This window comes from Pseudopipra pipra, chromosome 1 (genome assembly GCF_036250125.1).
Source record: "Pseudopipra pipra isolate bDixPip1 chromosome 1, bDixPip1.hap1, whole genome shotgun sequence".
Taxonomy (NCBI): Eukaryota; Metazoa; Chordata; class Aves; order Passeriformes; family Pipridae; genus Pseudopipra; species Pseudopipra pipra.
Window position 1 is genome coordinate 72,951,863 of NC_087549.1, and position 26,391 is coordinate 72,978,253.

Sequence of the window (26,391 nt, forward strand, 5' to 3'; positions counted from 1 at the left end):
GGAGGAGGGAAAATGCCAAGGATGAGATACACTGGGTAATGTCCCACTAAGACAGTAAGAAAAGACATCACTGAAAGAAGAGACTGGACTTTCCTCTGGGTCTTGGGGGCTAGGCATTCCTGAAATCTGGTCTTACTAGCAAATTCTGAGGTAAAGGCAGCACTAAATACTTTGGCCTACTCCATGTCATTTTTCACCAGTTGCCAGTGCCCATTGAGCAGCAAGACCATATTTGTCCTAGCCTCCCTTTTGCTGTTGAGGTGCTTGTAGAATCTTTTGCTGCACTTAACATCCCTTCCCAGATTTAATTCAAGATCAGCCTAGGCTTTCTTAAGCCTATCCCTGCAAGATCAGACAACTACCCTACACTTCTCCTGGGTCACCTGCCCCATCTTTCATCTTCTGTAGAATATGTTTTCAAGTCTTTTGAGATCAATAAGGAGCTCCTTGCTCATCCACGTGCTTCCTTGTACATCCATTTCTACTTGCCATACGTATTTTTGGTTGATTTGTAGTAAAAATCCAACTACGCTACTTTTGGGGGAAAAAAACCCAACAAAAACCAAACCAAACTAAACCAAAACCAAACAGACAAACAAACAAAACCAAAACCCCAAACCAAACTAAACTAACAAAACCAAACCAAACCAAAACAAACAAAAAAATCCAAACAAATACCCTCAGCTATTTCAAATTAGTAACAAAAGCTTCAGGTTTTGGTATTGACTTTCTGGTGCTCGAGTACCTTGGCATTGCATTGATTGCATTGAAGTGCTAGCCACCTGCCTCCACTTACATGGCACCAGTCCAGGAATCACATCACCATGTTGTTTCTGTTTAAGCCTTTGCTGTGCCTTGTCCTTGGTCTGTATAATAAATAGGTTCACTGTCTCAAGGAACTAGCTGTGGACCTGCCAGGTAAAAGCACCATGTTTGAAATAGATGTCAAATTCAGAGTTTTTAGTTTCTCTGAACGAATAATGAAAGTAATGCCCCACATTTCAAAGCACCCACCAAATAAAAAAGGAAAGGATTTGTTTCTGGGGTACATTTAGAAAATCAAACCTAATCAAATTGTAATGTTAGCAAATCCAAGCCCTGAAGGTAAAGGGAATCAATACCTAAAAAGTCTCCCAGAGAAATAAGAGTTAGCATTTGGAAGTCCAAATGGAATTATACATTCAACTCTTCAATAGTTACAGAGTTTTTTCATCTAGCTAATATTTTTGAGCTGTAAGGTCATAAGGCCACACAAAAGGAGAAAAAGGGTACTGATAGTTTCCTCGAAAAACCCCTTTACCGGGGGAGACATTCCTAGAAACTGATGAAAGGATTAAATGAGGAAAGGAGTGACATGGAGATAACATGTCCTTTTCTTGAAACCATCCTGTCTGCCGGGAACTCAGGAAGTAGACCCTTGGGCCTCTGTCATCCATCACCCCAAAATTAATTTATTGAGTATAGCCACTCAAACTTCCTAAAGAAAAAAAAAGTATCAAAAGATATTGGATACAAGCAAAAATTGGGGAGAAGTCCTATCAGCTCTGCTGAGGTAACCGACAGGCTACCTTTTCTCCCTCCACTCTCTTGGGAGGCCTTGGGGTGAGCGATCACTCTCTCTCTCTCTCTCTCTCTCTCTCTCTCTCTCTATATATATTTATATATATATTTATATATATATTTATATATATATACTTTATATATATATATACTTTATATATATATACTAATTTTACTTTTGTTTCATAATAATTTGTAAGTTGCTTTTTCTTTAGTGTGTGTGCTTAAGTTTTTGCTTTACTTTTTCTTTGTAAGTTGTCTTACTTATTTGCAAGTTGCTTTTGCTTTAGAGTTTGTAAGTTGTGTTAAGTTGCTTTAGAGTGTGTGCTTTTTAAGTGGCTTTGCTTTAGAGTTTTTGCCTAGGTTTTCTGGTATTAGTATTCTTTGTAAGTGACTTTGCCTTAGAGCATGTGCTTATGCCCGGCCTTGTTGTTGTTGCTACATGCTTTCAGTATAATTTTTGCAGTTAAACGTTATCACCGAAGACACAAACCCTATAAATAGTCACAAATTTATATTAATAAACGTTATTTCATGAACTGCTAGAGTCAGTCTGTTTTTAGACATTGATTGTTTCGTTGATGGCAAAATAACTCATATGACAAACTGGTTAAGGGGTTTCCCTTTTGCTATTAAGTATTGTCCCCATATAACTGGTATCAAATGTCCTGTCCATTTCAGTGAATCTGTTGAGTAAAAAGTCTAACAGACTGTTTGGACATTAGAAGGCTTTGATCTTCTGCAGGGGACACTGATAGTAAAAAAAAAATCAATACAGGTTGGACAGAAAGTTCTTCTTTTCTGTTTCTTTTAACATTACATGAGCCAATCTAGCGGCAGTCATGCCTACCAATTTTTACCTGAACGCTTACACCCATATAAGTTTATCAATATCCATCTAAAGTCTATAAACTACCTCACTTCCACTCTTCCTGTCCTGATCAAAGCATTTCTAGTTGCCAGCACAACACCACAACAGCCAGCAGGACAGAGCTGTAAAAACAATGGATATTTCAGTTTGTCTACCAAAGCAAATACAAAAATTGTTTATTCTTCTAAATAATTCAGTATCAATTGAATGCTCAATTTAATCCAAAACGTTTAGACTGTTCCTTGTTTGAGTTTCTAAAGCTGTTTTCCCTCTCAGTATAAGCAAAAGGCTGTTCAAAATCAAACTATTCTAGAAGAAAAATTCAAAATGCTTCATTCAAGAATGTTAAAATATGCTTGATTCCCCTACTTTGGCTACTATAGCTCATTAAGATTGGACAGAATTGTCCTTTTTGTCATCATCAAAATTCTCATCTAGCCTCAAAAGTTATCAAGTAGCAGTCTTCACCTAGTTCTATTTCTCTGATGTTTCCAATAGTCTCCTATCTACCCTGAAGGTCCTGTGACCATCATATTTGTGACCATACAATGAACTCCACAATTTTCAGAAGTTGCTTTTTATCGATATAGCCTGTAGGCCCATGAAAAAAGGAGTGAAAAAATAGAGAATGAGCAAGGAGAAAAAGCCATAGACCAATTTGAGATTAAAAATAAAGGGGATGTTTACCGGAAAATATCCCTTATCAATCTCCAATCAGGAAGAGAATGATTTATCCTTTTCATGGCTAAGCCCTGGATTGGAAACCCTTCTGAAAATATTGAAGATCTGCTTGTCTAAAAACAGACAGACAAGTGGGAAATTAGAGACTGCTCAGAGTCAGCAAGTACTATCAGGCAAGAAAGGAGACATACAGATTAAGAGATCCCTCAGGAATCCAGATAACCTACAACTGGAAATTAGCTGGAGAAAAAAGGAATAAACAAATAATTACAGCAAAAAGCTGAGGTTACAATAAGAACTGATTCATGATTAAATGCCTTTTTATTGTTTTTAGCTTTAACTCTGCCTTGTATGTTTAGGAACAGGGTTAAACAATCTTTTATTTTGGAGATGCTGTTTCTGAATAGATTCAGCCATCTTATTAGTCTTTCATTCATAATAAAGTCTACATAATGCCAAACAGAGGTAGGATTTCTTTCTGATCCAAAGAGAAATAGTGTGTCTGGTCACTGTGATTCCACTGTCACCAAGGGAAAGCCAAGGAGAGAGACTCTGAAGGAGACTTAAAGAGATATAAAACAAAATTTTGTCCTGTGGTTATTAGACTGTTGGAACAACCAGTCTAATACTGGTTTTATAACACACGCAGGTCTTTCCCATTTTCTTCCTTTAACAACATTACCCCAAATTACATTATATGACATTGTTATTAATGTCAATGTAAAATGAGACAACTAAAATTACATAAAATTGGATGAGCAACTACTTACTGAAATAAGTATCAAGAAAAACCCAGTACATTGCTAAATGTCTCAGATGGAAAAACTACACTTGGTGAGTTTTTCCCACACGAATAAGCATAAATGTAAATGAAGAATCTTATCTTTCTTATTCTGCTCATTAGTAGCTCTGCACATCTGATACAATGAGGCATTGTTGAAATTCTCTGTCTGAGTCTCACATGAGTACTGTTTTTACTGAAATATTTTCAGGCTTCCAGCTGAGATGCTCAAGAAGCAGTCACAATTCTGAAATACAGCCAAGTTATTAAAATTTAGTTTAGTCACAAACTATGTAACATGGCATTTTGGTTTTGAATTTTTTATTTATTTCTTTTTTTTGATGGTGGCTTTTTGGCATTAGCCAAGTTACTATTTGCTTTCCATTTGAGACCTTGTATTACTTAAAGCCAGGATGCAGATTTAAAGAGAGAAACATGCTGCTGTGATCAAGCCAGTGTTTCTTATAAGGATCACACTGGATTGAGTTTATTATCAGAGAGAAGTCTGCCAGGTAGGTCCTTGAAATGAAAGTAAGTAGGGCACAGAACAAAGACACACATAGCTGCAAGTTCTGCCAATAAAAATGACAGAGGAGCTTGCCAAGGACCAGAAGCAACTGGGTTTTTTTAAGCATAAAACTATTTTCCTAGGTGTCTATCCAGCTTCTGTGCTAGCCATTCTACATAAAATATTGAGGCATGGTGTAAATTCAAACATAAAACAGTACCTTATCTTATGGTTAGTGTATGAAAATACAATTTGAACAACCTGAAAGACACTGCTTAAATATTGCAGCGTGGGGAGCAGATGGGAATCAATCCAAAAAGTGTAGGAGAGGAGGCGGAAATTACAAACCTACTTTGAAAATAAATGTGATACAGTGTAAAATAATTGCAAATAAGTGTAAATGAAGTGACTTTCCTCATTCATCTTTCTTTACATATTCAAAACCATGATTTGAGTCATTGTTCCTCAGTTGCATATTTATAAAATCCCTTACTACCAATGTATTGTTCATTAGCATGACAGGCACATGGTATTTTGAGAATCTCCAAATTCATGGAGCTCATAGCATACAACTCACATGATGAAAAGTGCCATCCATGGAACATTACTTAACAGTGAGATTTGGGGCACTTGCATAACAGCCCTGTGTCAATATCAGCACTTGACTGCAAAACTACCCAGCGTCATCAACTTATTAAGAGAATATTTTCCTCTACTGTGCCCAGAAGCTTTATTTGGAGTTGGGTTTGCTTTCTGACTATTTCTTATTTCCTTATTACTCTTCTACATTCTTGAGAGAACAAGATACCTTAAAGTAATTAAATTCTGAAACTTCGAAGGGTAGTTTAACAACTTCAGTTGGAAGGAAGACATGGATAAAACAGATTTATAAACTGGCAGAGTGGATTTTCAATTGAAGTAACTGTGTTTGAAAAGAAACTAGCTATTTTAATACCATTTTTCAGTCTAGCTGCATTCAGAGACATGGATTATACGAAATGGTAGAGACAAAAATGCTTTCAAGGAGATAACATTTAAAAGGAAAAATGATAGTAGGGGTTTGGAATCTTATAAGCAAAGAAAAAACAATGCTATTTATTCTCTCTCAAGCTCTAAATTGTTGTAGCTTTTGACCTTTCAGGATGTGCTGTAATCTCTAGCAACGGCACTTGAAAAGAGCAGCTGAAAGGCAGGAAAGTTCTGCCATACTACTATTTTCCAAGCTGATGTCCCCATCTCTACTAGTAGACCAGAAATTCAGATTTTATTTTCTTTTTAAATTTAATTTTAAAAGAGTACGTGTTCCTAAGAGGGTGTAGATTCTTCTGGGAGTTTAGATTGACTGATCTTCTTTAGCAGCACATACATTCAAAACCATTGTATTTTTACCTACTACTCATAAATTAATCACAGTTCTTTCCCCTTCCTCTTTGGATAAACAGAAAAAAAAAAAAAAAAAACCCAAACAGCAAAAAGGATGAGTTCATGTCTAGTAATAATGTGATTTGAAGAGAGGATTCTGCTCTCCATTCCCAGTTCTGCCCTAGGATGAGAGTGCTGTGGTTCCATGATCCCTTTAGGGAGTCCTTTCAGTGTTCCCCTTAAAGTCAAACTCATCTTGCTCAAAAGGCAATGTTCAGCCACAAATAGAGCAAGAGAATATAGGTAGGAACGCTGACATGCCCAATTAAACCAGATTACATTGCCACTCTCAGAAGCTTGGCCACTCGAGGATGTGTAAGTGTAACACTACCATCACTCTTAAATCCCATAAGGAGTTTTATTTCCTAATTTTTTTGAAAATATTTGGTGATCCTTTAAAGCAAGTTACTAGACCTGAGGAAAATATGAGGCCTAGACACTCAAAATTAGAAAACTACTGTTTGGATGGATGCAGCTTCAACTTGCAGATAAGAGGGATGGAGATAAAGAAAAGCCACCTCAATTAATCCTTTCTTTTCTGCCAGTTTCCACAGCAGATCTACCCCAGAGTGAGAAGACTCTTTAATTAAGTATTTAAACTGACTTTAAAATAAATGCATCATGCCCCACAACTCCTACTTTCCGTAACAGAGAAGAATTAAGAACTCAGCATCTTGAGTGCTACCTCTTCACTGTCTAACAACAAATTTAGGATTTTAAGAATCTGAAAATGCCAAATGTTAAGGCGAAGATATCCAACATAAGGCTGTTCTTTATATGCCCCTCTGGCAGCAGAGTAGTCAGACGTCTTGATCACACACACATAAAGCCTCTTTTGACACAAATGTGAATTTTGCCCAAGTCAGGATTACATGCTCAAACCTTCAGTATATCACGAAAGATTGAAGTTTGTGAAAAAGATCAGTACACTTTTTTATCCTCAACCTTTCATATGTTGCAAGTTACTTTAATGAACAGTGGAAAGGAGTGGCAGTGGCATGTGGCAGCTCCTAAAACGCTATCCAGCTGTTGGATAAAAAGTTTAACATTTGAGTACTATCATCACCATTCCTCTAATCTTTACCATCTACACTGTCAGGGTATTATAGTTCTCAAACAGGAGAACAGAGTATTTCTCTCTGAACTTTAATATCAAGGGAGCCATAAATTCCCCATTTATTGAACTTATAAAGGCATATGGGACATAATAATTTGTGATTTAAACCTTCAGAATTCAAACTTGAAACCAAGCTGTCTGAACACTTTATCATAAAGACCTTGTTATAAGAGCTGCAGCTGATAATGCACCTTGTTGTACTTGTATGCCATCATTCCATTAAATAAATGGTCTAGAACCTGAGCAGAAATATTTCATAAGCAACCTTGAAACAATAATGAATGCCCCCTCCAGCTGTCCTGCACACAAGGAAAGTTGAGCAAGTGAGAAGGACAGACATATAGCAAACACAGTATCAAATAAATCTATGGATTTCTATGGAAAGTTTGCTTCTATTAGCATACACCGCAGGACTCATACTAATTCTTCTCAATGTTTGGACTTAGTGCTCTGTGAAATCTTCTCACTAACTGTTTCAATTTCTCTACACTGTCAAAAACTGGAAAGATCTTACTGTAATGTAAGAAGAGAAACATTCAGTCCAGGTATATGTAGACACTGGATATCCTTAAACCAATGAAAGAAGGTTTCTCGAATGAAATTTTCTTTAACGTTAGAAATGTTGAATATTTGAGCAGAAATAATAAACCTTGAACCATACAAAAAAGAATGCTAGAAATAAATAAATAAATATTGCCTATGTTGATTTGTTGTTTACATGTAAATCTGTGTTGAGAAGCCCCGCAAGATTGCTTTTATCATTTAATGTGGCTCTTTTAGAAAAGCAGGTTTTAAATGTCAAGTTTGTGTTCTGAATTACTAAATTAGAATTTAAATCGAGGCATATATATTGTGCAGAAGTTTTGTACTTTTCCACTCTAATTCTGTTTCTTCTACAAGCAGAACGTAGACAAAGGGTCACAAATTTGATGCAGTTTCTGGTATCTGCTTTGTGGACTTCTGACATTATCACCTTGTCAGTACAATCATTACTCTAATTAACTCTCTCCTCCATACTCATCATGCATGCACTTACTTCCACACAAATACTAAGGACGGTAAGCTGCTTCTCATTAAATAATGCCCATAAGGACTTTTCAAATGTTCATATCGGAAAGCTCTGTACACAAAACATTTTATTTTCTCAACTTGTTTTTAACACAACTAAGTCAGTAACAAACTATAGTCCAGCTCACATTTGACACAGTTCTTTCATGGCAGGCCACATATCTTTAATACAGACCTGTCTGCTCTCCTCTTCCTTAATGTTACTTAAGGCTTTTCTCTTTTGTGTTTAAAATACACTTGCTGCTGTGCTCTGCTGCATGCTATGACATCTGTTCACAAAAACATGAATCTCAGTTTTGTCAAAAAAATAAGTGCTATCACAGAGTCTTGTCCAGAACCAGTAGAGTAAGTAAAAGATCAGTGTCTTCTCGGTATTATGTTTTCCCTTATCTATTTAAGAGTTAAACTTCTGAGACATCTGTTTGTTTCCTAAGACCAGAACAAATGTCCTCTCTGCTTGCTTGAAGTCCTGACTACGGTCTCAGAGTTTAAAATGGCAAAACTAGACCTAGATGATAGTTCAGTCTTATAAGAACACATGGAAGCCAAGAATCACTCTGGAGAGAACTTCAAGAAGAGATATTGTAGCATATTTCTTAATATTTTTAGGTAATAGTAATTATTATTACTATAATCATTATCTCTATCTTTATCATTATTAAGTTTGTGAAGTCAAGAAAGTAAAATTGTTAAAATTCCTTGCATAAGACTACAGTAAAATTGACCACGATATTAAATAGGCCTCCAATAGCAAGAGTGGTAAGCATTCCAGAAATGGTATTAGGGGTCTCATACTTTCCACATGGAGAAAGTAATAGTTTACAATAGACATGAAATTTGTAGATGGTAAACATTTAGGCTTGCCCCTGACTCATGTGAGGAGGATGCTTCCATACAAACAATGTTATATGCCTCCTCTTCCAAAAGGTAATAGCTATCCATGGAGACGGCTGAAAAGCTTCCAATCTTATAAGTATTGATTCTCAGGTCCTGTAAAATAATGCTAAAAGCCTCCTGAAAGAAGTAAAAGTGATGAAAAATTTCTTTTCATTAAGTAGATACTAAAGCATATCAAGAGATAAGTAGCTATGCCTATTAAAAGCAGCAACCCACTCCCAGCATTAATCAGTTTATAAATCAATTACTTGTGTGTAATCAGATCCCCATCTGTTCTTCAATGAAAGAGCAACCTCAGGTCTGCTTTTTCTTTGTCTACCAACAGGATTATTCATCAGATTTCCAATCAGTCAGCTCATTTTTATAAGCTCTTTTCAGGATTCTCTATTATCAAGCATAGAATTCAACCTGATAGACTGTTGGTACTAGCAATAAAGCATGGGAAGGAAAGAATATATCCTACATGGAGTCTTGTAAGGGTGGCATTTCTGCTTGCTTTTCCTTACAAGAGCTTTGCAGAGTGGTTGCACTGCATAATGCATACATGGGAGACAAAGAGGGATACATTGCTGCTCTCTGAGTCATTTCTTCAAGAAGAAGCATACTTTCTTTTCCAGTCCAATTATCCTAGTATTTATGACAGCAACAGCAGCAGAACTCATATGAGACACCCTCCCTGAGAGGCCCTTGCTTCCCACTGTCCAGAATTAAACACTTTTCATGGTCTCAGGCATGTTACAGAGGTCCCTACTAATCAAGCAGATGACAAATACAAAAGAAGTCAATCTACTTATCCAAAAATTGCTGTAGGTCCCTGTTACAGTCTATTTACTTTCAAGACTAGAAAAAGTAGATTTATATACCTCTCTTTTGAACTGACTTATAACACATATGGTCCGACTGCTCCGAAGCCTATGTCACACAATTTGCCTTTGTGCTCCTCTTCTGAAAACAAAACAGGAGGGAAAACAGATTCCAGTAGGAAAAGGAGCTCAACCAATATTCCCATGGCTTTCATAACAGTGCATTAATATCAGAATTGTAATTTCAGTATTTATAAACTTTCACACAGTAATTACACTATCTGTTCAACAGGCATTTTAAAGCAATGTCTATACCACAGACAGGTAAAGAATATCTCAATATGCTTCAATTAACACAAACATCTGCTACTCCAGTCCCATGGTATTAGGAATTCTGGTGCACAGTCTAAGTCCATGCTCCTACAGCTAATGCTGCCATCAATCCACATGCTAGACAGAGAAATGCACCTCCAGTGTACTGCATATATGCACAGCCACTACAGTGCTTCTAGAAAGATCTACATTGAACTGTAAGAGTAGCAGACCAACATTATTCAAATCCATCCACTCGTTCATCTTAACAGTGATTCAAGAGGAGAGACCTGACTGTCAGCATAACAAACACTAGCCAGCACTAACAGCACATTGCCCTGTGATCCCAGAAGCATGACACAGACAAATTTGAGAAGTCCTGCCGTAAAACCATAATCCTATACCATGCAAATACCTTAAATCTGGCCAAGACTTTTCTAAGAATAGTAACAACGATGCCTATGGAAAGTGCTGATTTGACATACACAAAAAAAATTCACCAAAACCTTCTCCAACTTTTATTACAAATTTACTTAAAAAGCTTCTCAGAGCTTGAATCTGCAAAATGCGAAAAAGCAGTGTCTTCTCAACCCTATTGTTTAGGAAATTCAATTAAGCTACAAAAGAGACAGATCCAAATCTATGCTGTGAATCAGATGACAGATAAAGACACAAGTCAATCTCTTATTAAAACAGTATACTATCTATTAACTCTATTTCTAGACTCTATCTCACTTTCCAGCCCCTATTTGCCTCTTTGAGATGTTCTACTTCACAGAGAAATCCAAAATGTTTATTAGCAATATGACAAACTACCTCTGAATGGGACAGAAAAGTAGTTACTCTCTTCAATTATTTGAATCCATTAGATGTTTTCAGTGGCCATCTCTGAAGAATCACAGAATGGGGGATTGGAAGGGTTGGAAGGGACCTCTGGAGATCATCAGGTCCACTTTCCCTTCTAATACAGGTTCACCCAAAGCAGAGTGTGCAGGATCACATCCAGGAAGGTTTTTATCTTCCGAGATCTCTATACTGTTTTATCCCAGAATCAAGTTCATTTTTGGGAATGAGATTGATACAGTGCAATCTTCCAATTAAACTGTCTTAATTTTATTCTAGCTACATTTTTCTTTGGGGTTGTGGTGGCCCAAAATTGGGTTTCATTCCAGTAGATTTAACACTTCTAAAAATGGGATTTGATATTTGTGTTTTACACCCTGCCCTGCATAAGAAGAGCATGTAGGCTTATTAGCTGTACTAAGTACATAAGAAAATTAACAGTGGTTTTCCTACAGGAGGAGCAATTTGGGAATCATTTGATTTAGGTGCTCTTTTTTTCAGTTTTCCCTTTTCTACCTTTGGCATGAAAGGTATTTTTATTTAAGCACTCCATTTCATTGCCTGCATCAGTCTTGTATCATTTAAGAGGTCAGTTACAGGTATCAGAGTAATTGCGTTGTGCTGTGTAATCCCAGATGCAGAGTACCCTGAAAGCAGATTTAAGAGGTTGTGAGTAACTTCAGATAGTCCCTGGGACTTGTTCAACTCTCAGCAGACTATGTTTCAGCCAAGAAACTTGAATGACTACATCCAGGATCCACAGTCATTTGCAGATCTTCATATAGATGTGCTTCTGGAGAGTCTCAATCACCTGTTCTGTAACAATATTGGCTGAAAATTAAGCATATCAGCCTGGTAAACACAGCATTAACCTTTTTCCTTAAGTCTGCTCATCATATATCTGCACTGTCTCCAACTTGCTCCAGAACTCTATGAGTCTTCTCTGCCATGGTCATCAGGTGGGTTTTGTTCTCTCAAGCTTTTCTTTTTGGCTGGCTTCCAGAGATACTCTGATTTCGTGACCATTTTGTAGTCATTTTAAAAGGGCTGCTTGTTGTGCAATGTGTTCAGCCAGACCAGATGTTCTTGAAGAAATTACTGGGTTTAATCCTCTTTTCTCCTCAGACTTTATCTTATGGGACTCCATTTCCTGGGCTACGCTGACTAAAGCCCTTTCATCTATTTGGCTCTGATTTCCTATACAAACCAGATTCAATCTGTGCATTTTTTTCAAAAGGTTACCTCCAGTTTTCTGGTACTTTTCCTTCAACTGGCTACTTAGAATCAACAGGGAGTTTATACATGGCTGGTTTCCCCAGCAAGGACTTCAAGATGCTTTCTGTTATGTTCTGCACTGCCCATATACCCGCTGCTCTGATAAATATTACTTTTTTTTCACAGAAAAAACCAAAATAATACATTTTTACTTACTTCTTGCAGTAACATCAAACTTTCTGTCCTGTGAACTCCCTGACTCCATCTGAAAGATGCATTTTCCTAGCATGACTGGTTTCTCAGGCTAAAGGATGTATTTTCTTTCCCAATTCACAAGGGTGATTAGCAGAGACAGGCTTTCCATAGCACTGCATTGTGCATTAACTTTGTACGTCGCATCAACTCTAAAATGCATTTACAGTGCTTCAGTTTGATCAGATTCATTCACAGTAATATATTCTTTACCTGTGTTCCATCCTGTCTAGCTGTTCTTCCCTACAACTTGCAAGTCCCAGAGAGAATACAACTTGTAGAAACCCGCTTTTCATCATGCTATCCGTTATTTCATCACAGATGTTAATGAAGTTTTGGCAAGTTTTGGTGATGGAAACACAAATATTTCTTCAACATTCACCTGGCTAGATTTATCGTTCCTTATTCCCTAACTTTAATGTCACTTACATTAAAATGCATTCATACAATGAATAATTTCTTATATTTTATATATAATTTTATAGAAATAAGAATGATTTGACTTTTTTTCTTCCTCTCCAATTTAAAATAAAAACAATTCTTCCTTTTGTATGTCATAGCTGGCCATGTAGCAGAAAAATCAATGAAACTAAAAATTTTAGTGAAGTAATATTCATGGTTTATGTAGCAAGCCTGATTTTGTAGATTATTTGGACATGATTTTTCATGCACCAGTTCCCAAGTTTCAACTTTACTTCTCAGCCTCCTTTACTGGATAGCTAAAGTCTAACAACCTAAAGTCTAACAATTTCAAGAGAAACATGACAGTAGCTGGTTCTTATCTGATTTGTTTCTTTTAAAATAATGTTCTTGTTGCTCTTCCCATCCCTCACAGGATTCAACTACATGTGTGCCTTGGATTTCCTCATTTCCTCATCCCAACCCAGTCTGCTTGGACAGCAGTTTCTATATTCCTCCTGGGTCACCTGTCCCTGCTTCCACCACTAGAATACTTCCTTTTTTGAAAACTCATTGTGCATCCATGCAGGTCTTCTGTTGCCTTTGCTGAACCATCTGTTCTTCAGTATGGATCGTATTATGTAAAAAAAAAAAAGAGAAAAAAAAAAGCCAGCTTATGGAGAATTTTGTCTACATACATATTAGCATGTCAAATTGTCCACTCAGCTTTTATTTGTTAATGCATATGCAGAGTTTTGTTGAGTATAACTCATTCAGCTTTATTTTCTCATGCTGAGTAGCACAATATTCTACAAGTAACACTACTGACAGATGTGTGAGGAAAGACTGTGGAATCATGTCTAGATAAGTCTTTATAAATACATGATGACATATTTTTGATCTTCAATGAACGTACAGAATTATTGTTTCTTCAGTCCTGTCCTGACATATTATAAAAGCTTCATTAATAAAACCTAGCCTAATTAAAGTAAAAAAAAAAAGCCTCTGCAAAAGGTTTTGTGTGTGCTTGACAGTATAAAACTTAATTCAGGTGTTTTTATTGCCCAGATATTCAGATAAAACTACACAAAATTCTACTGTGTAACAAAAATAACCATGCACCTAGGAAACAGAAAGAGTTTCACTGAGAAAGATTTCATCTCATCAGTGGAAAGTGTGCAAAAATCTGAACATTGATGCAGATGAACTTCCCAGTTCCACTTCCCACAGTGTCTCTCTTCTCATTAGATCTCATTTTCTTCGAATAGTAACAAAGTGAGGAAAAAAGTAAGGAACAGTTTGACCTTTCATCTTTTCAGCTCTCTGAGATGAGCTTAAGGAGGCACAGAATCGCTGCTCAGAATTGTCAAAATATCTAGGCAAAAACTTGGAGCTTACAGGCTATAACTCTTATAAGCAGGATTCTCACAGACAGATATTCTAAAAGCAATGGTATGTACAAATATTGGGCAGCTTCTGCTTTTTCCACTGTGGTTTCAGAATGAATGCATTCTGTCATTCATATTTAAATACAATTAACAGAAATCAATGTGAAGTGCAAATACCAGACACTATTTAATTTAAAATGCTTAATTTAAATGCTTACAAAGTCAAAAAATATAAGAGCATAAATTTGTATATTTTTCTAAAACAGTGGAAAAGAGAGATTCAACTTAATATCTGCCCCAATCCCAGAAATATTTACTAATTAATCAAATTTTCTCCAAGGTGATTTCAAAATTCTGAAAACTCATGCTCACCTTAGTTTTCATTTAGAAACTAAGTAGTAATCACATGATTAAGTATGAATCACATACCACAAAAAATGGTCAATGCCACAATTAAGTTGTTATTTAACTAATAATTAACAGAAATTTGTTTTATTTCTGACCCAGTTACTGGTTTTTCCTAGAATTGATTACCATAACATTGTTTTATCCTGGGTACCCACATAAACATGGAATTCTGAGATTTTCTCAGGTCTTTCATTTGACTTTTAATAAACCTAACCAAATCAGACAATTTTATACCTAAACCAAAACACAAACTATTTTGTGGCTATTTCTGATTACGACAAAGGTAGCCATACCCTGGGAAAAAGACTAATAGGTTTTCATCAAGGAGGTAATTTTCAAAATTGAATAGACACATAACTGCAGGCATAAATATTAACTTCTAGTAAAACTCTTTTTCTTTAATTCACTTGTTTTCTTTGAATTGTATTGTTGTCATTATTTATATCAAGATAAAATATCTCAAGATACATGAGCAGGCCTAAGTATAGACCCTAGTCTGTTACAGGATGAGGATGGTCACCTCACAAACAGGGACAGAGACAAGGCAGAGATGTTTAAACGCTTTCTTTGCCTCTATCTTCAACACAAATGACAGACCAAGGGGGTCTCAGTGCCCTGAGCTGGAGGACCATGACTGTGAGAATGATAACTCTGTCAGCCCTGAAATTGTGCTGGATCTGCTGCTCCAGCTGAATCCCTACAAATCTTAGGAGCCTGATGGGATTCATCCAGAATCCTCAAAGAGCTGACTGATGTCATCGCAAAACCTCTCTCAATGATTTTTGAGCAGCCTGGGGAATCCAGAGAGGTCCTAGCTGATCAGAAACTGGCAAAAGTTGTCCTGATTTTTCAAGAAGGGCAAGAAGGAGGAACCTGGAAACTACATGCCTGTCAGTCTCACTTCAGTGCCTGGTAAAACAATGATGAAGAGTATTCTGGGAGATATTGAAAAACACCTGAAAGACAACGCAGTCGTCGGTTACAGCCAGCATGGCTTCATGAGTGAAAAGTCCTGCTTATCAAACCTAATTTCTTTTTATGACAAGCTAACACACCTAGCTGATCAAGGGAAGCCAGTTGATGTCATCTTTTTGGATTTCAGCAAAGCATTCGATACTGTCTCTCACAGGATTGTTCTGGACAAAATGTCCAGCCCACAGTTGGATAAACACATCATGGATAAACACATCATGTGGTGGGTGAGCAATTGGCTCACAGGTCAAGCACAGACAGTAATAGTGAATGGGGGAATATCAGACTGGCAACCCATCACTAGTGGGGTTCTGGAGGGCTCCATCCTGGGCCTTGTGCTCTTCAACATCTCCATAAATTACTTGGATGCAGCCCTGGAAGGGACACTAACCAAGTTTGTAGATGACACAAAACTGGGAGGAGCTGTTGACTCCCAGGGAGACCCTGCAGGGAGGCCCTGCAGAGAGACCTTGACAAATTACAGGACTGGGAAATCAGGTAAGTGCCAGATTCTGCATCTGGGATGGGGCAACCCCAGATGTACATACAGGCTGGGGAATGAGATGCTGGAAAGCAGTGACACGGAAAGGGACCTGGGTGTCCTGGTCGATGGCAAGTTGAACATGAGTCAGCAGTGCCCTGGCAGCCAGGAGGGCCAACTGTGTGCTGGGGGGCATCGGGCAAAGCATCGCCAGCCAGTTGAGGGAGGGGATTGTCCCGCTCTGCTCTACATTGGGGCGGCCTCACCTTGAATATTGTGTGCAGTTTTGGGCACCACAATATAAGAAAGATATTAAACTGTTAGAGAGTGTCCAAAGGAGGGCAACACAAGATGGTGAAGGGCCTTGAGGGGAAGCTGTATGAGGAGCGGCTGAGGGCACTTGGTCTGTTCAGCCTGGAGAAGAGGAGACTGAGGGGAGACCTCATTGCAGTCTACAACTTTCTCATGAGGGGAAGAATGGGGGAAGGCACTGATCTCTTCTCCCTCGTGACCAGTGACAGAACTCAAGGGAATGGTATGAAGTTGTGTCAGGGGAGGTTTAGGTTGGATATTAGAAGGAGGTTCTTCACCCAGCAGATGGATGGGTACTAGAACAAGCTCCCCAGGGAAGTGGTCACAGCACCAAGCCTGACAGAGTTCAAGAGGTGTTTGGACTCAGACCTCCACAGATCACGTGCAATTCCCAAATGCTCAGTAGAGCAAATTTCCCTCTAAAGGCCATAGTCTTAACCAGAAAGCAATTAAGAGAAATAACATTGTTAATTATGTCAGTATATTACTTAAATAAATCATGTTTTCAGTTTGCCTGTCTTCAAATAAATCCAAAATAACAGCTGAACCAAAAATTTCATACAAAACTCTCATATACATGTCTAGATCCAGATATTTCAAAGGACATTTAGTTTTCAAATTTAATAAATTGATTGATTTCCATAGTTTGACATGATTTATGTCTCCCAGATATGACAGCAGAAACATCATATTGTGGTACCATCTGGGATGGGTAAAACAATACATGCCAAAGCAGAAAAGAACTAACAGGAAAAGGCAATAGAAAAATAAGGATAGGTAAAATGAAGGCAAAAGCTGTCCCAAAATATTGGATAAGCCTATCAGAGAAAAACTCAAAACAACTTTAGTCTTCTATTCTTTGACTAAGAAGTGACTCTATCAAACATTTAGGAGCAACAATTCACCTCTTGCACTGGATAGAATAATGTTGACCAGGCAAGTAAAATCCTGGAAGCAGTATAGACCCTTTCTTTGTGCCCTGAATCATTTAGGAGAGTAGGCTGTTTTGTTTCTTTGAATGTTTAAAAATCCTTAATTTCACTAGCAAAAAACTAGTCTCCCAACCTTGAAATTTTTTCTACCTCTTCCCTAGGAGTGAAGAGAGCAGAACTTTTGCCTCATGGAAACAGCCAGTTCTTCCCATAGTTCAGCAGTTGGGTGCATCCTTTAACAGCACTATGTCAAAAGCTCCTTAGAGCTTAGGGTCAAGAAGTGTATCTTAAATTTTTCTGGCCTGTGGCAAGGGAACAAGAGGCTGCTCTACCATTTTCTATTGGTTGGGCTTTTTAATTTTATGTTTTGCTTTGTTTGTTTGTTGAGTTTTTTTAATTTCAACAAGCAACTTCTGAGGATACTACAGCCTTTATGCTAGGTACTGTTGACCCCTAACACACAGGTGTAAGCTGAACTCATCTCCTGTATGGTAGAATTAGCCAAAACATTCTATGCTCCGTCCCACCTAGCCTAGCAGAACTGCAGTACTGGAAAACACAATTCTCCCTGTGACTCAGAAGACATGTCTTTAAGCCTGCTATTTGAATATACATGGCACACGGAGTGTGGTTGAACTCTAATTAGTTGTTACAGGCCAAAACAGACAATGAAGTTCCATATCAGCATCTGTAAGCAAAAATCAATAAACTTGTTTGCAGATATTGTATTACAGATATAATCTTTTCCAAAGCATAATGTATATTCCATCTCTTTTCTAAATTGCTCAGCACTGCAGCTTTTAGGTGCCAAAGAGCTGAAAGTCTCTATCAGCAGCTGCTTGTGGCAGACTCTCCACCTGGGCAAGACAATATAGGAATTAAGACAATCTGCTTTCAGTCTCTATATTAGTATTTTCTACTTTCTTTTTGTGCAATGTACTAACATTCCTGCACTTTTTCATTACAATCAAAGAGGCTGGTTCTCAAAGAGAGCCCATATCCCTCCATAAATATCACCCTGTTGTCACAGAATACTGCTTTTGTCCAGAATTAGCTGAAATACGCCATGGTCCTATACAGTCCAGATATTTGGAAAGCAGCAGCCTGATTTCTTTTGAAACAAATGCTAATTGGCAATTCCTGTTCTGCAACTATATCAGTATAACATCTTTGGGGAAATGGAGACATGGGTGTCACCTTCTTAGAAGAAGACATTTCCACGATGACCTTTTGTGAATATAATGCAGTCTGGTTGACCACCATACATACCAGGAAAAAATATCCCAAAGGACTAAATTATACCACTATAAAATTCAGATCAGTTGTTTCATGAACATCTGCTGTACAATGTACATGCATGCTTCATGCATGCTTTTTGATATCATCTCTATTTCACGTGACAACAAGTGCACTCATATTAGATATTCAGGTGATCCAGGCTTCCCCTTTATCTTAAAAACAAAACACAAATGTTTAGCATCTAAAGAAATGAGGAGCTTTACTCCAGTGGAATTGAAAATTTTAGTACCCATTTTTCTCCTTTACTGTGAAATCAGAACAGAAAACTACTGTAAACACACAAGAAATGCAGCCTAACAAGAAGAGTTAAGAAAGAAAAAACAGAACAAAAAAAGGTAGGTTTCTTGGCTAAATGGATTAATTTGTCTAGAAATGCACTTGCACATGTACTTCAATACCAGCACAAAACAGTGAAAGACACAGCAAATGAAAAATTCCATCTCTGCCTGCCTTTCTTTTTCTTCTCTTTTCCCCCATCTCTCAAAATACTAACACATACCAATAAGCCAAAGCAGCAGCAAAGCCCTGCCAATTTGCCAGTATTCTTTTTCTTCAGTTAGACTCTTTCTAAATTTACATGAAAAATTTCAGCTCTACTGAAGGGTAGGAAATTACAATTTCTGGAGACTAAAACCTTACAATTTTAGAGAAGCCAAGTGTAAATGAGTAACAAGCAGAAATGAGCAAAAGAGGAGTCATACAGCAAATTGGCTGCCTCACATGCCCTCTTATGCAGTTTTTTAAAGGGCGGTCTGCATATGCACCTAGAACATCACACATCAGAAAAAACTCTCAAACAATTAGCCGATATATGTAACTACATCTCTGGGGATGGAAAAATCCTATGCATGGAAAGAACACTCATAATGCAGAGTGGATCAGTACTTGGTCAAATATGACCAAATATTGTTACAGAACAGTAGTCATCTTCTGATCAATATATAGGTGAATCTGTGACACCAGCTGTTTCAGTAGCAATTTTTTTTTAATCGGAAATGGAGCACTGTCTGCTGGTAATTGATCTCTGCACAAATACACCATAAAATGAATATCAGGATTTGTGTTATCTAACATATTTTATCTAGCTTGAGGATCTAACATGTTTTATCTAGCTTTCAGCTGCATGTAAACAAGGTCATTTGGGTAAAGATTAGACATATGTGAAATTAAGCACTGCTAGCCAAATTCATCCTTTTCTGGCTTAAACCAAGTTATAAGTTTGGTCAGAAACTATTGTTATGCAAGCAGAAAACACCATAATGCAAATACTAAGAATATCACAAAAAAAGTACTGGAATGCACTTAAAACATCAACAAGTCCATCTATAACTGCCACAAAGAACTAGCTCTGGCTTCACAAATATTTCTAACTCTTCTTTAAATTTCCAATTGCCTAATTTAATTATCTGTGCACTTGCTATACAATCAAATCCAACAGTCTGCCACCATAAAAGTATCAACAAGAGGAAGTACTGTATAGAGGTGTCATTGTGATATGCAGATGCACTGCCCTTTGCTATTTTTTTTTTTCTTTTTGAAACTGTGCTTTCAACACCAACTCAGACTAAGACAACATTTCAAATACCTCTTCACATTTTGCTCATTCCTAGCTCGAAATCAGAATTTTGCATGTGCAAACTATCATCTTTTGGTCACTTTGCAACGTAGTCACCTCAGTTGTCTTTGGAAAATTTTATGAGCAAACTCAAGCATGTGCCGTGTAAATGCCTTAACCACCTGAGTTTGTAAAGAAGTTCATCTTATGAAAGAATAAAAGATGCATATGTTCTATCAGGTTTATGAAAAGTTTATGCATGCTGGCTTGTAAAAATGTTTATGGCAATTGTGGCATAAAGACTTATAAAGGCCAGGAAGTATAGCTTTTCACTCTTTACAGACACATTAGCAAACTTGTCATGTAGGTAGACATAAACAAATGTTTGAATTTAGAAGCTCTCTTTCCAAAAAACTTGGAAAAAAAAAAAGGTAAAAACAGACACTTGTGACAGACATCCTCCACATGATGTCAAAAGCCCACTATTAATGCTGACCTTTGCTAGACATTATCATTTTTAAAAAATATTTTTGAAAAAAAATGTATTCATTTAAACACTACTATTTAGATTTCTGCTTTTATATTTTAAGAAAAACAACAAAGTTTTCAGGAAATACAGCTTTCATCTTGGCCATAATTTTTATGGATCATTCTACTGTTGCTTGAGGTGAGCAATAACAAAGCAAAGCTCACAAAACAAATCCATGCAGAGTCAGGCCTTCTATGTGTCTGTAAGCCTACTATTGCTGTAGCTAGTGATAAAATATTTGCCCTTCAACAACCACAGCCCAATGAGTGCTTCTTTCCTAATCCATAATCATTATGCATGCATTGTTCCAACAGTCAGCTTTGAACAATTTGACTCTTAGGCTTCTCCGTTAAGAGCTTAAAAGGCTTTCACTTGCTGTACTCTTCTTTATTTTGCTACACAAAGAAAATTGCTGAGATACATCAAATACTGGTTTGCTAGAGATACTATCATATGAAACCTGCTTACTCAAACAACATGCTCTTCCTATAAAGTACAGAGCACAGAACCATGACATGAAGGATGACAATTTTGATGTACTCACAATGGGCAATGGTATCTCAGTGCATGTCCCCAGCTCACGTTTAAATGCACATCCTGTCTCATGCAGTCTAGTAGCACTCTAACTCTCACTTTTACAAGGGATTAACTTTCACTAAACTGAAACTGTACCCTTTCAATACATGAATCTCTGTTCTGCATTTCTTTTGTGATAACTTGCATTTCAAATGGCTGTTTTGGTTTTGGTGGACTTTTTTTCTTCGTTTATTTATATTTTTAAAGGAAGGTTATCTTGAGTTTCCAAACTACTTTCCAGGCATACACTCGTAAAAAATAGGACTTACACACACTTCAGCCCAAAGCAATTTTTTCAGAAGTCTGCAAACAAGAAATCATTATTTAAATTTATTCCTCTTTAGAGAGCTTTCCTATTAAAAAAAAATCTGATCATATTCCAAAATAATATTTTATTTATAAAATGTCTTGATTTTCAAAAATACATAGAAATTTGTAAACAAAATTTTGCAAAGCTTTTTTTGCTATGAGATTATTACTGTTCCAGTTTGTTATATGTAACATGAAGCCTATTGTCTTCACACTGGCAGCATGTGCAAAAACTAACAACATATTCTAAGAGACATTTAGGCATGACAGACGAGGAGGAAACTTGCTTAGACAAAAATAACTGAAGTGCATCAATGGTCAAAAGTTTGAGGCATTCCCTTTTTTTTCCAAACAGAAAAGTACAATGAGAAAGATTCAACTGATGAATCAAACTAAAAACAAAACAAAACAAAAACAAAACAAAAAAAAACAAACAAAAAAAAACCAAAATGCATCAATTAAAGAAAATAAACAGTTATAGAAGTCTGATTGAAAACTGTAGAAAAGGAGGATGCAAATTGTTCCAATTTGCTTTCATGCTGAGAGTATTTGCCATGCAGGAGGAAAAGTCAGTAATTTTTCTCCCACTTCCAACACACAATAACAAAGACAGACCTTGAGCAATTTTCTAAGATACTTCAACAACAGATGTATAGGTTGTCTTGTTTCTAGCCTTTTTGTCTTGTTATTGAGCTACACTGAAAGCTTCTTACAGCTAGCACTTCACTATGCAACTTTTCTTCCAGATGTGAAAGCATGGTTTATTAGCTTGTAAAACATCTGCATGTTTTTACAAAGGCTGGTTCATGCAAAAAAATCAAAGCAAGCAACATAAGTAGAAGAATTAGATTTTTTTTTTGCATTATTATTACGACAAAAACTGTGTGAAGAAAAAAAGATGCTAAAAGCAAATTTCTTCTGTCCATACATAAAGTGTCAAAGCGTTCAGTCCCTCAGCAAACAAATATTAACTAGCACATAGAATATTGAGTTAAACCATGATCTGCTTTATTTCTCCTCTGAAATTCCATCATTCTGTTTTGCAAGGATTTCATATAACTTCTGCTTTGTTTCTCACTTTTTTCCCCTATCTTTTCAACCATAATACCAGATTACAAAACAACCTAAATATGTCATTTAGTTAGTTCGGGAAGTCCTAAACAATACAACTTAAAAATCAAAACAAAGGCTTCAGCCCCCTCACAGCTGATTTGGAGCTGCCAGAACTCGCACACCCAAGGAAACACATCTTTTGAATACTGGCTGTTCTAGGGCACTCTAACAGAACCAGAAGGGAAGCAGAGGGAAAGAAGAGGAAGAAAAGACCTGTGAAGGAAAAATATGAAGGAGTCATAATGATAGGCTTGAAAATTAGGGAAAAAACTTGAAGATTAAGTGTATGGATAGTAAAGATATGCTGGTGAAAGAAAAAAATTCACACTTTCATTTTGATTTAGAAACACAAGTACTCTAAAGGTTTGTGGAAAAACGTTTGAAGATATAGACACAAATCAGTGGTGCTACAACACTGAAGACGGAATAAGAAACTTTACCAAAAGTCAGCTTGAGAAGACTGTTTAAAGGCTTCTTAACAATCATAAGACTAAAACCTAGTAACCCAGTATAACTTCACAGTATGATTTCTGTGCTCATTTTGTATTGTTTTGCTGATTGGGGTGAGGGCGTGTCTGGTTGAGTTACTCAGTACAATTATAAATCTCTGTAATCTCCAGATTTCTTCCTAATTAGTGAATTTAGCCTATTGATACATATTCTAACAGAGAAAAGCCGTGAACTTCAATCTATGAATTAGCAGGATAAACTATAATGGCATCATCAGAGACCTCTGAATGCAGTCTCGCAACGAGAATCTTTAGGACTTAAATTATTTGCCAGGATATTGAGTATGGCACAGAAGGTGAAAGTAGACAGCCCGAATTCTGCATATTAAAAGTGCTTGGTGTGTCACAGCCTTAAACACTAGTAAAAAAATTGAATATTTATTAATACTGCAATTTTGGTTAAATATAAGCTAACTTCAGATCTTGTTTCTAGTAGTTTAGGAAGGTAGATAAAGTCTGCAAACTTAATTAAATCATACACAAAATGTTCTACAAATCACAAGGATGGCCTTACCTGAATGCATTTTACTTTTCTGTGTTCAACTGTATAGTATTACTTTATGAATTGAAAGGGACAGTACTGAATCTAAATGTAGTTAATTTTAAATTGCATTAATGAAAAGACTATGAAAATCCACTCTAAAGCAATCACAGCAGAATAACACTAGGTCTGTATTGCCTGGGACAAAGGCTAATCCAGAATTAACATGGATAATACGACTTATATAATAAGAGGCCTCAAAAAGGACAAAAACAGATGCATATTTATGTGTAGTCATGAAGCTTATGAATATCTTGATTATCTGCTTTAAAGCATCTGCTTACCTACATCATGCAGAGAAACTAAGGAAATAAATAAAACATACCTGTATTAGAGAGAGATCCTCAAGGTTCAATCTGAAGAGGTAGTTTCTGGGGTTAAAAAAATAGTAGATAAAAATTAATTGTTACTAGTGTTGCTTAAAAAAGTGTTGCTAGTGTTTAAATAAAAGCAAAATTAATGCATGCAAAAGACAGGAAAAAAATTAAAAAGTAACAGGTATTCAGGGCTTCAAATTCTTTCAGGGACTGTCTTAATGTATAGCCCTTTGGGCTAAGGATTAAGTTAAAAGTTAAGTTCTAAAACAGATTTTCAGTTTGAAGAACTGGCTGAATGTGAATAATGTAGATATTTATACTGCATGAATGTACATCTGATTCATTGCTCCAGTCTTCCTTTAGAATCAATGGGAAGAAATACTCTGTGCTTTGGCAGATTCATTTCACCAGGGTCAGATATCTACATGAGAATAAGAGGACAGGTAGGTTAAAGCTGTCCATTTCTCTCCACAAAGAGATGCAATTAGCTCAGCCACATATATGTAAAGTTTGAAGCAAAGGATCCCAGTATGATGGACTACCTACAGAAGCCTCAGAGTTTACACAATTCTGAATAAAGTCCTGTCATACATGATTTAATTTCTTTGAAACCTGAGATTTTTTTCCCCATGGACAGCAGGAACTACACACAAACCAACCAAGCATTTTCAAAAGCCTGTGTGTTTATTGCAAAAATATTTCTCTCTCCACTTTTTCTTAACAGCAATATCATTGCAGCTACAAAACTTGGGAAGAGTTCAGGCAAACCGCAAGACATTACACAAAGGCACTGCTTAAAACCTGGGGAAAGGATGGGGTTGGTAGACTCAGAAAGGTGAGGGTGCCCCACTGACCAAAACTACTTCCTCCAGTACATACTGGTGCAATATGTGCATGCTATCACAACTCCTTCTAATACGTTGTGTCTATTGAGTTAAAGCAGCTGTCTTATTACCCATTTTCTGATAAACCAAGTGCATTGGTAGCCCTCATGGTGTCAGCCTGCGACCCTCAAACAAATGAGCAAATATCACACCATCTTTCAGCTGATCTCAGCACATCCTTCCCTAGCATAGATTGTCTTTTTTGCTAGGTCTGAATACGGCTTTTCTATGTTCCATGTCCATATCCCTCCTGCACCATTTTTTTTCTTTCTTTCTTAGTTTCTTCTCACACTTCTTCTTTTCATTATTGTTTTTTTTCTACGTTTTCACAGAAATAACATTCTTCAGTCCTCGTCTGCCTAATTTTTACCTTATTTAAATCAATTTTGATTTTCCAATGCCACTACAGAGTGATTATGTCTTAGAGATTAAATAATTTTTAATAATAATATAAATTACTTCAATTTTAATTTAGTCATAAAATATCTGTAACATCAATTTATAAGATTTTAACAGATTCACTGAAAGTAACAAAAAACACATGATAAAGAGATGAGTAAATTTAAACTTTAAATATTTGCAATATTCACAGATTATCTGCAATATTACATCCATGCGAGTAGTAGAAGTGTAATCAAAATTAAAATTAGGCCACATTTTGAGATAAAAATTCTTTCCAAAGAGATATGAGGTATTGTTAATGGGCACAGATGGTCAGGACCTGCAGTTTACATCCCTCTTAATTTCTTTTAAATGAGACAGTAGGGAAGCAGAAAGGAACAAAACCAAATTGTGTCTTACTCAGAAACACAATCAATGTCATGGCAAATTTAATTTATGGACTTTGGGAAACAGCTATGTGTATTTATATATCAACTCTGATACTTCTATGGTCTACTTAAATTGTGGCTGTACAGGAATCAGGTCACTAGTTTTTCCTAGGAGTATTGCTAAAGAGGGTTACTAAAAATACAGGAGTCGGCCTAATAAGGGCAAGAATTCATGATAAAGTAAAATAAAGACAGAATATTTATTATTAGCACAGGTAAATCACCACAAAGAAATAACTAAAATACTTGGGTTTGAGTGAGACCTGAAGTGGGTAAACAAAGAAAACAGTACATTGCAGAACAATGTTTACACAAAGCTTCACCAACGAGCTACATGCACGTGGACTTGAAAGACTTTCACCAAAACACCAGGAAGCAATGCATTTCTAACACATCTCCACCCTCTCTGTAAGGACAAAAAAATACCTTAACTTCTGCAAAATGTCTTGCTCAGAATTATTCAGCAGGGAACATAAATACTTAGTCTGCTCCTCATCTCAGTATACTTTCACTCCAGATATCATAGAAACCTACTTCATTGCTGTTGCAAATATTTTTTTTCACCTACAGAAACAAAACTTTTTTTCTTCCAGAGAAACCGAACTGCATCCTCAGCAGGTATAAACTGTTTTCTTAACCCAGTGTATCAGACTTACAAGAGTGGCACAGAAATGCCCCATCTCACCCTACAAATGCAGTCTCTGTTG

General features: G+C 36.6%; 1 protein-coding gene across 8 annotated transcripts in view; it reads right to left on the reverse strand.

The window, feature by feature from the left end:
- The window catches only part of SEMA5A (semaphorin 5A), a 338,112-nt gene that overhangs the window by 177,240 nt on the left and 134,481 nt on the right, over positions 1-26,391 (reverse strand). For all 8 annotated transcript variants that reach the window (XM_064661194.1, XM_064661239.1, XM_064661203.1 and 5 more), the window contains one exon: positions 23,979-24,024. In XM_064661194.1, coding sequence (XP_064517264.1) covers positions 23,979-24,024 — 46 coding nt within the window. The remainder of the gene's footprint in view (positions 1-23,978; positions 24,025-26,391) is intronic.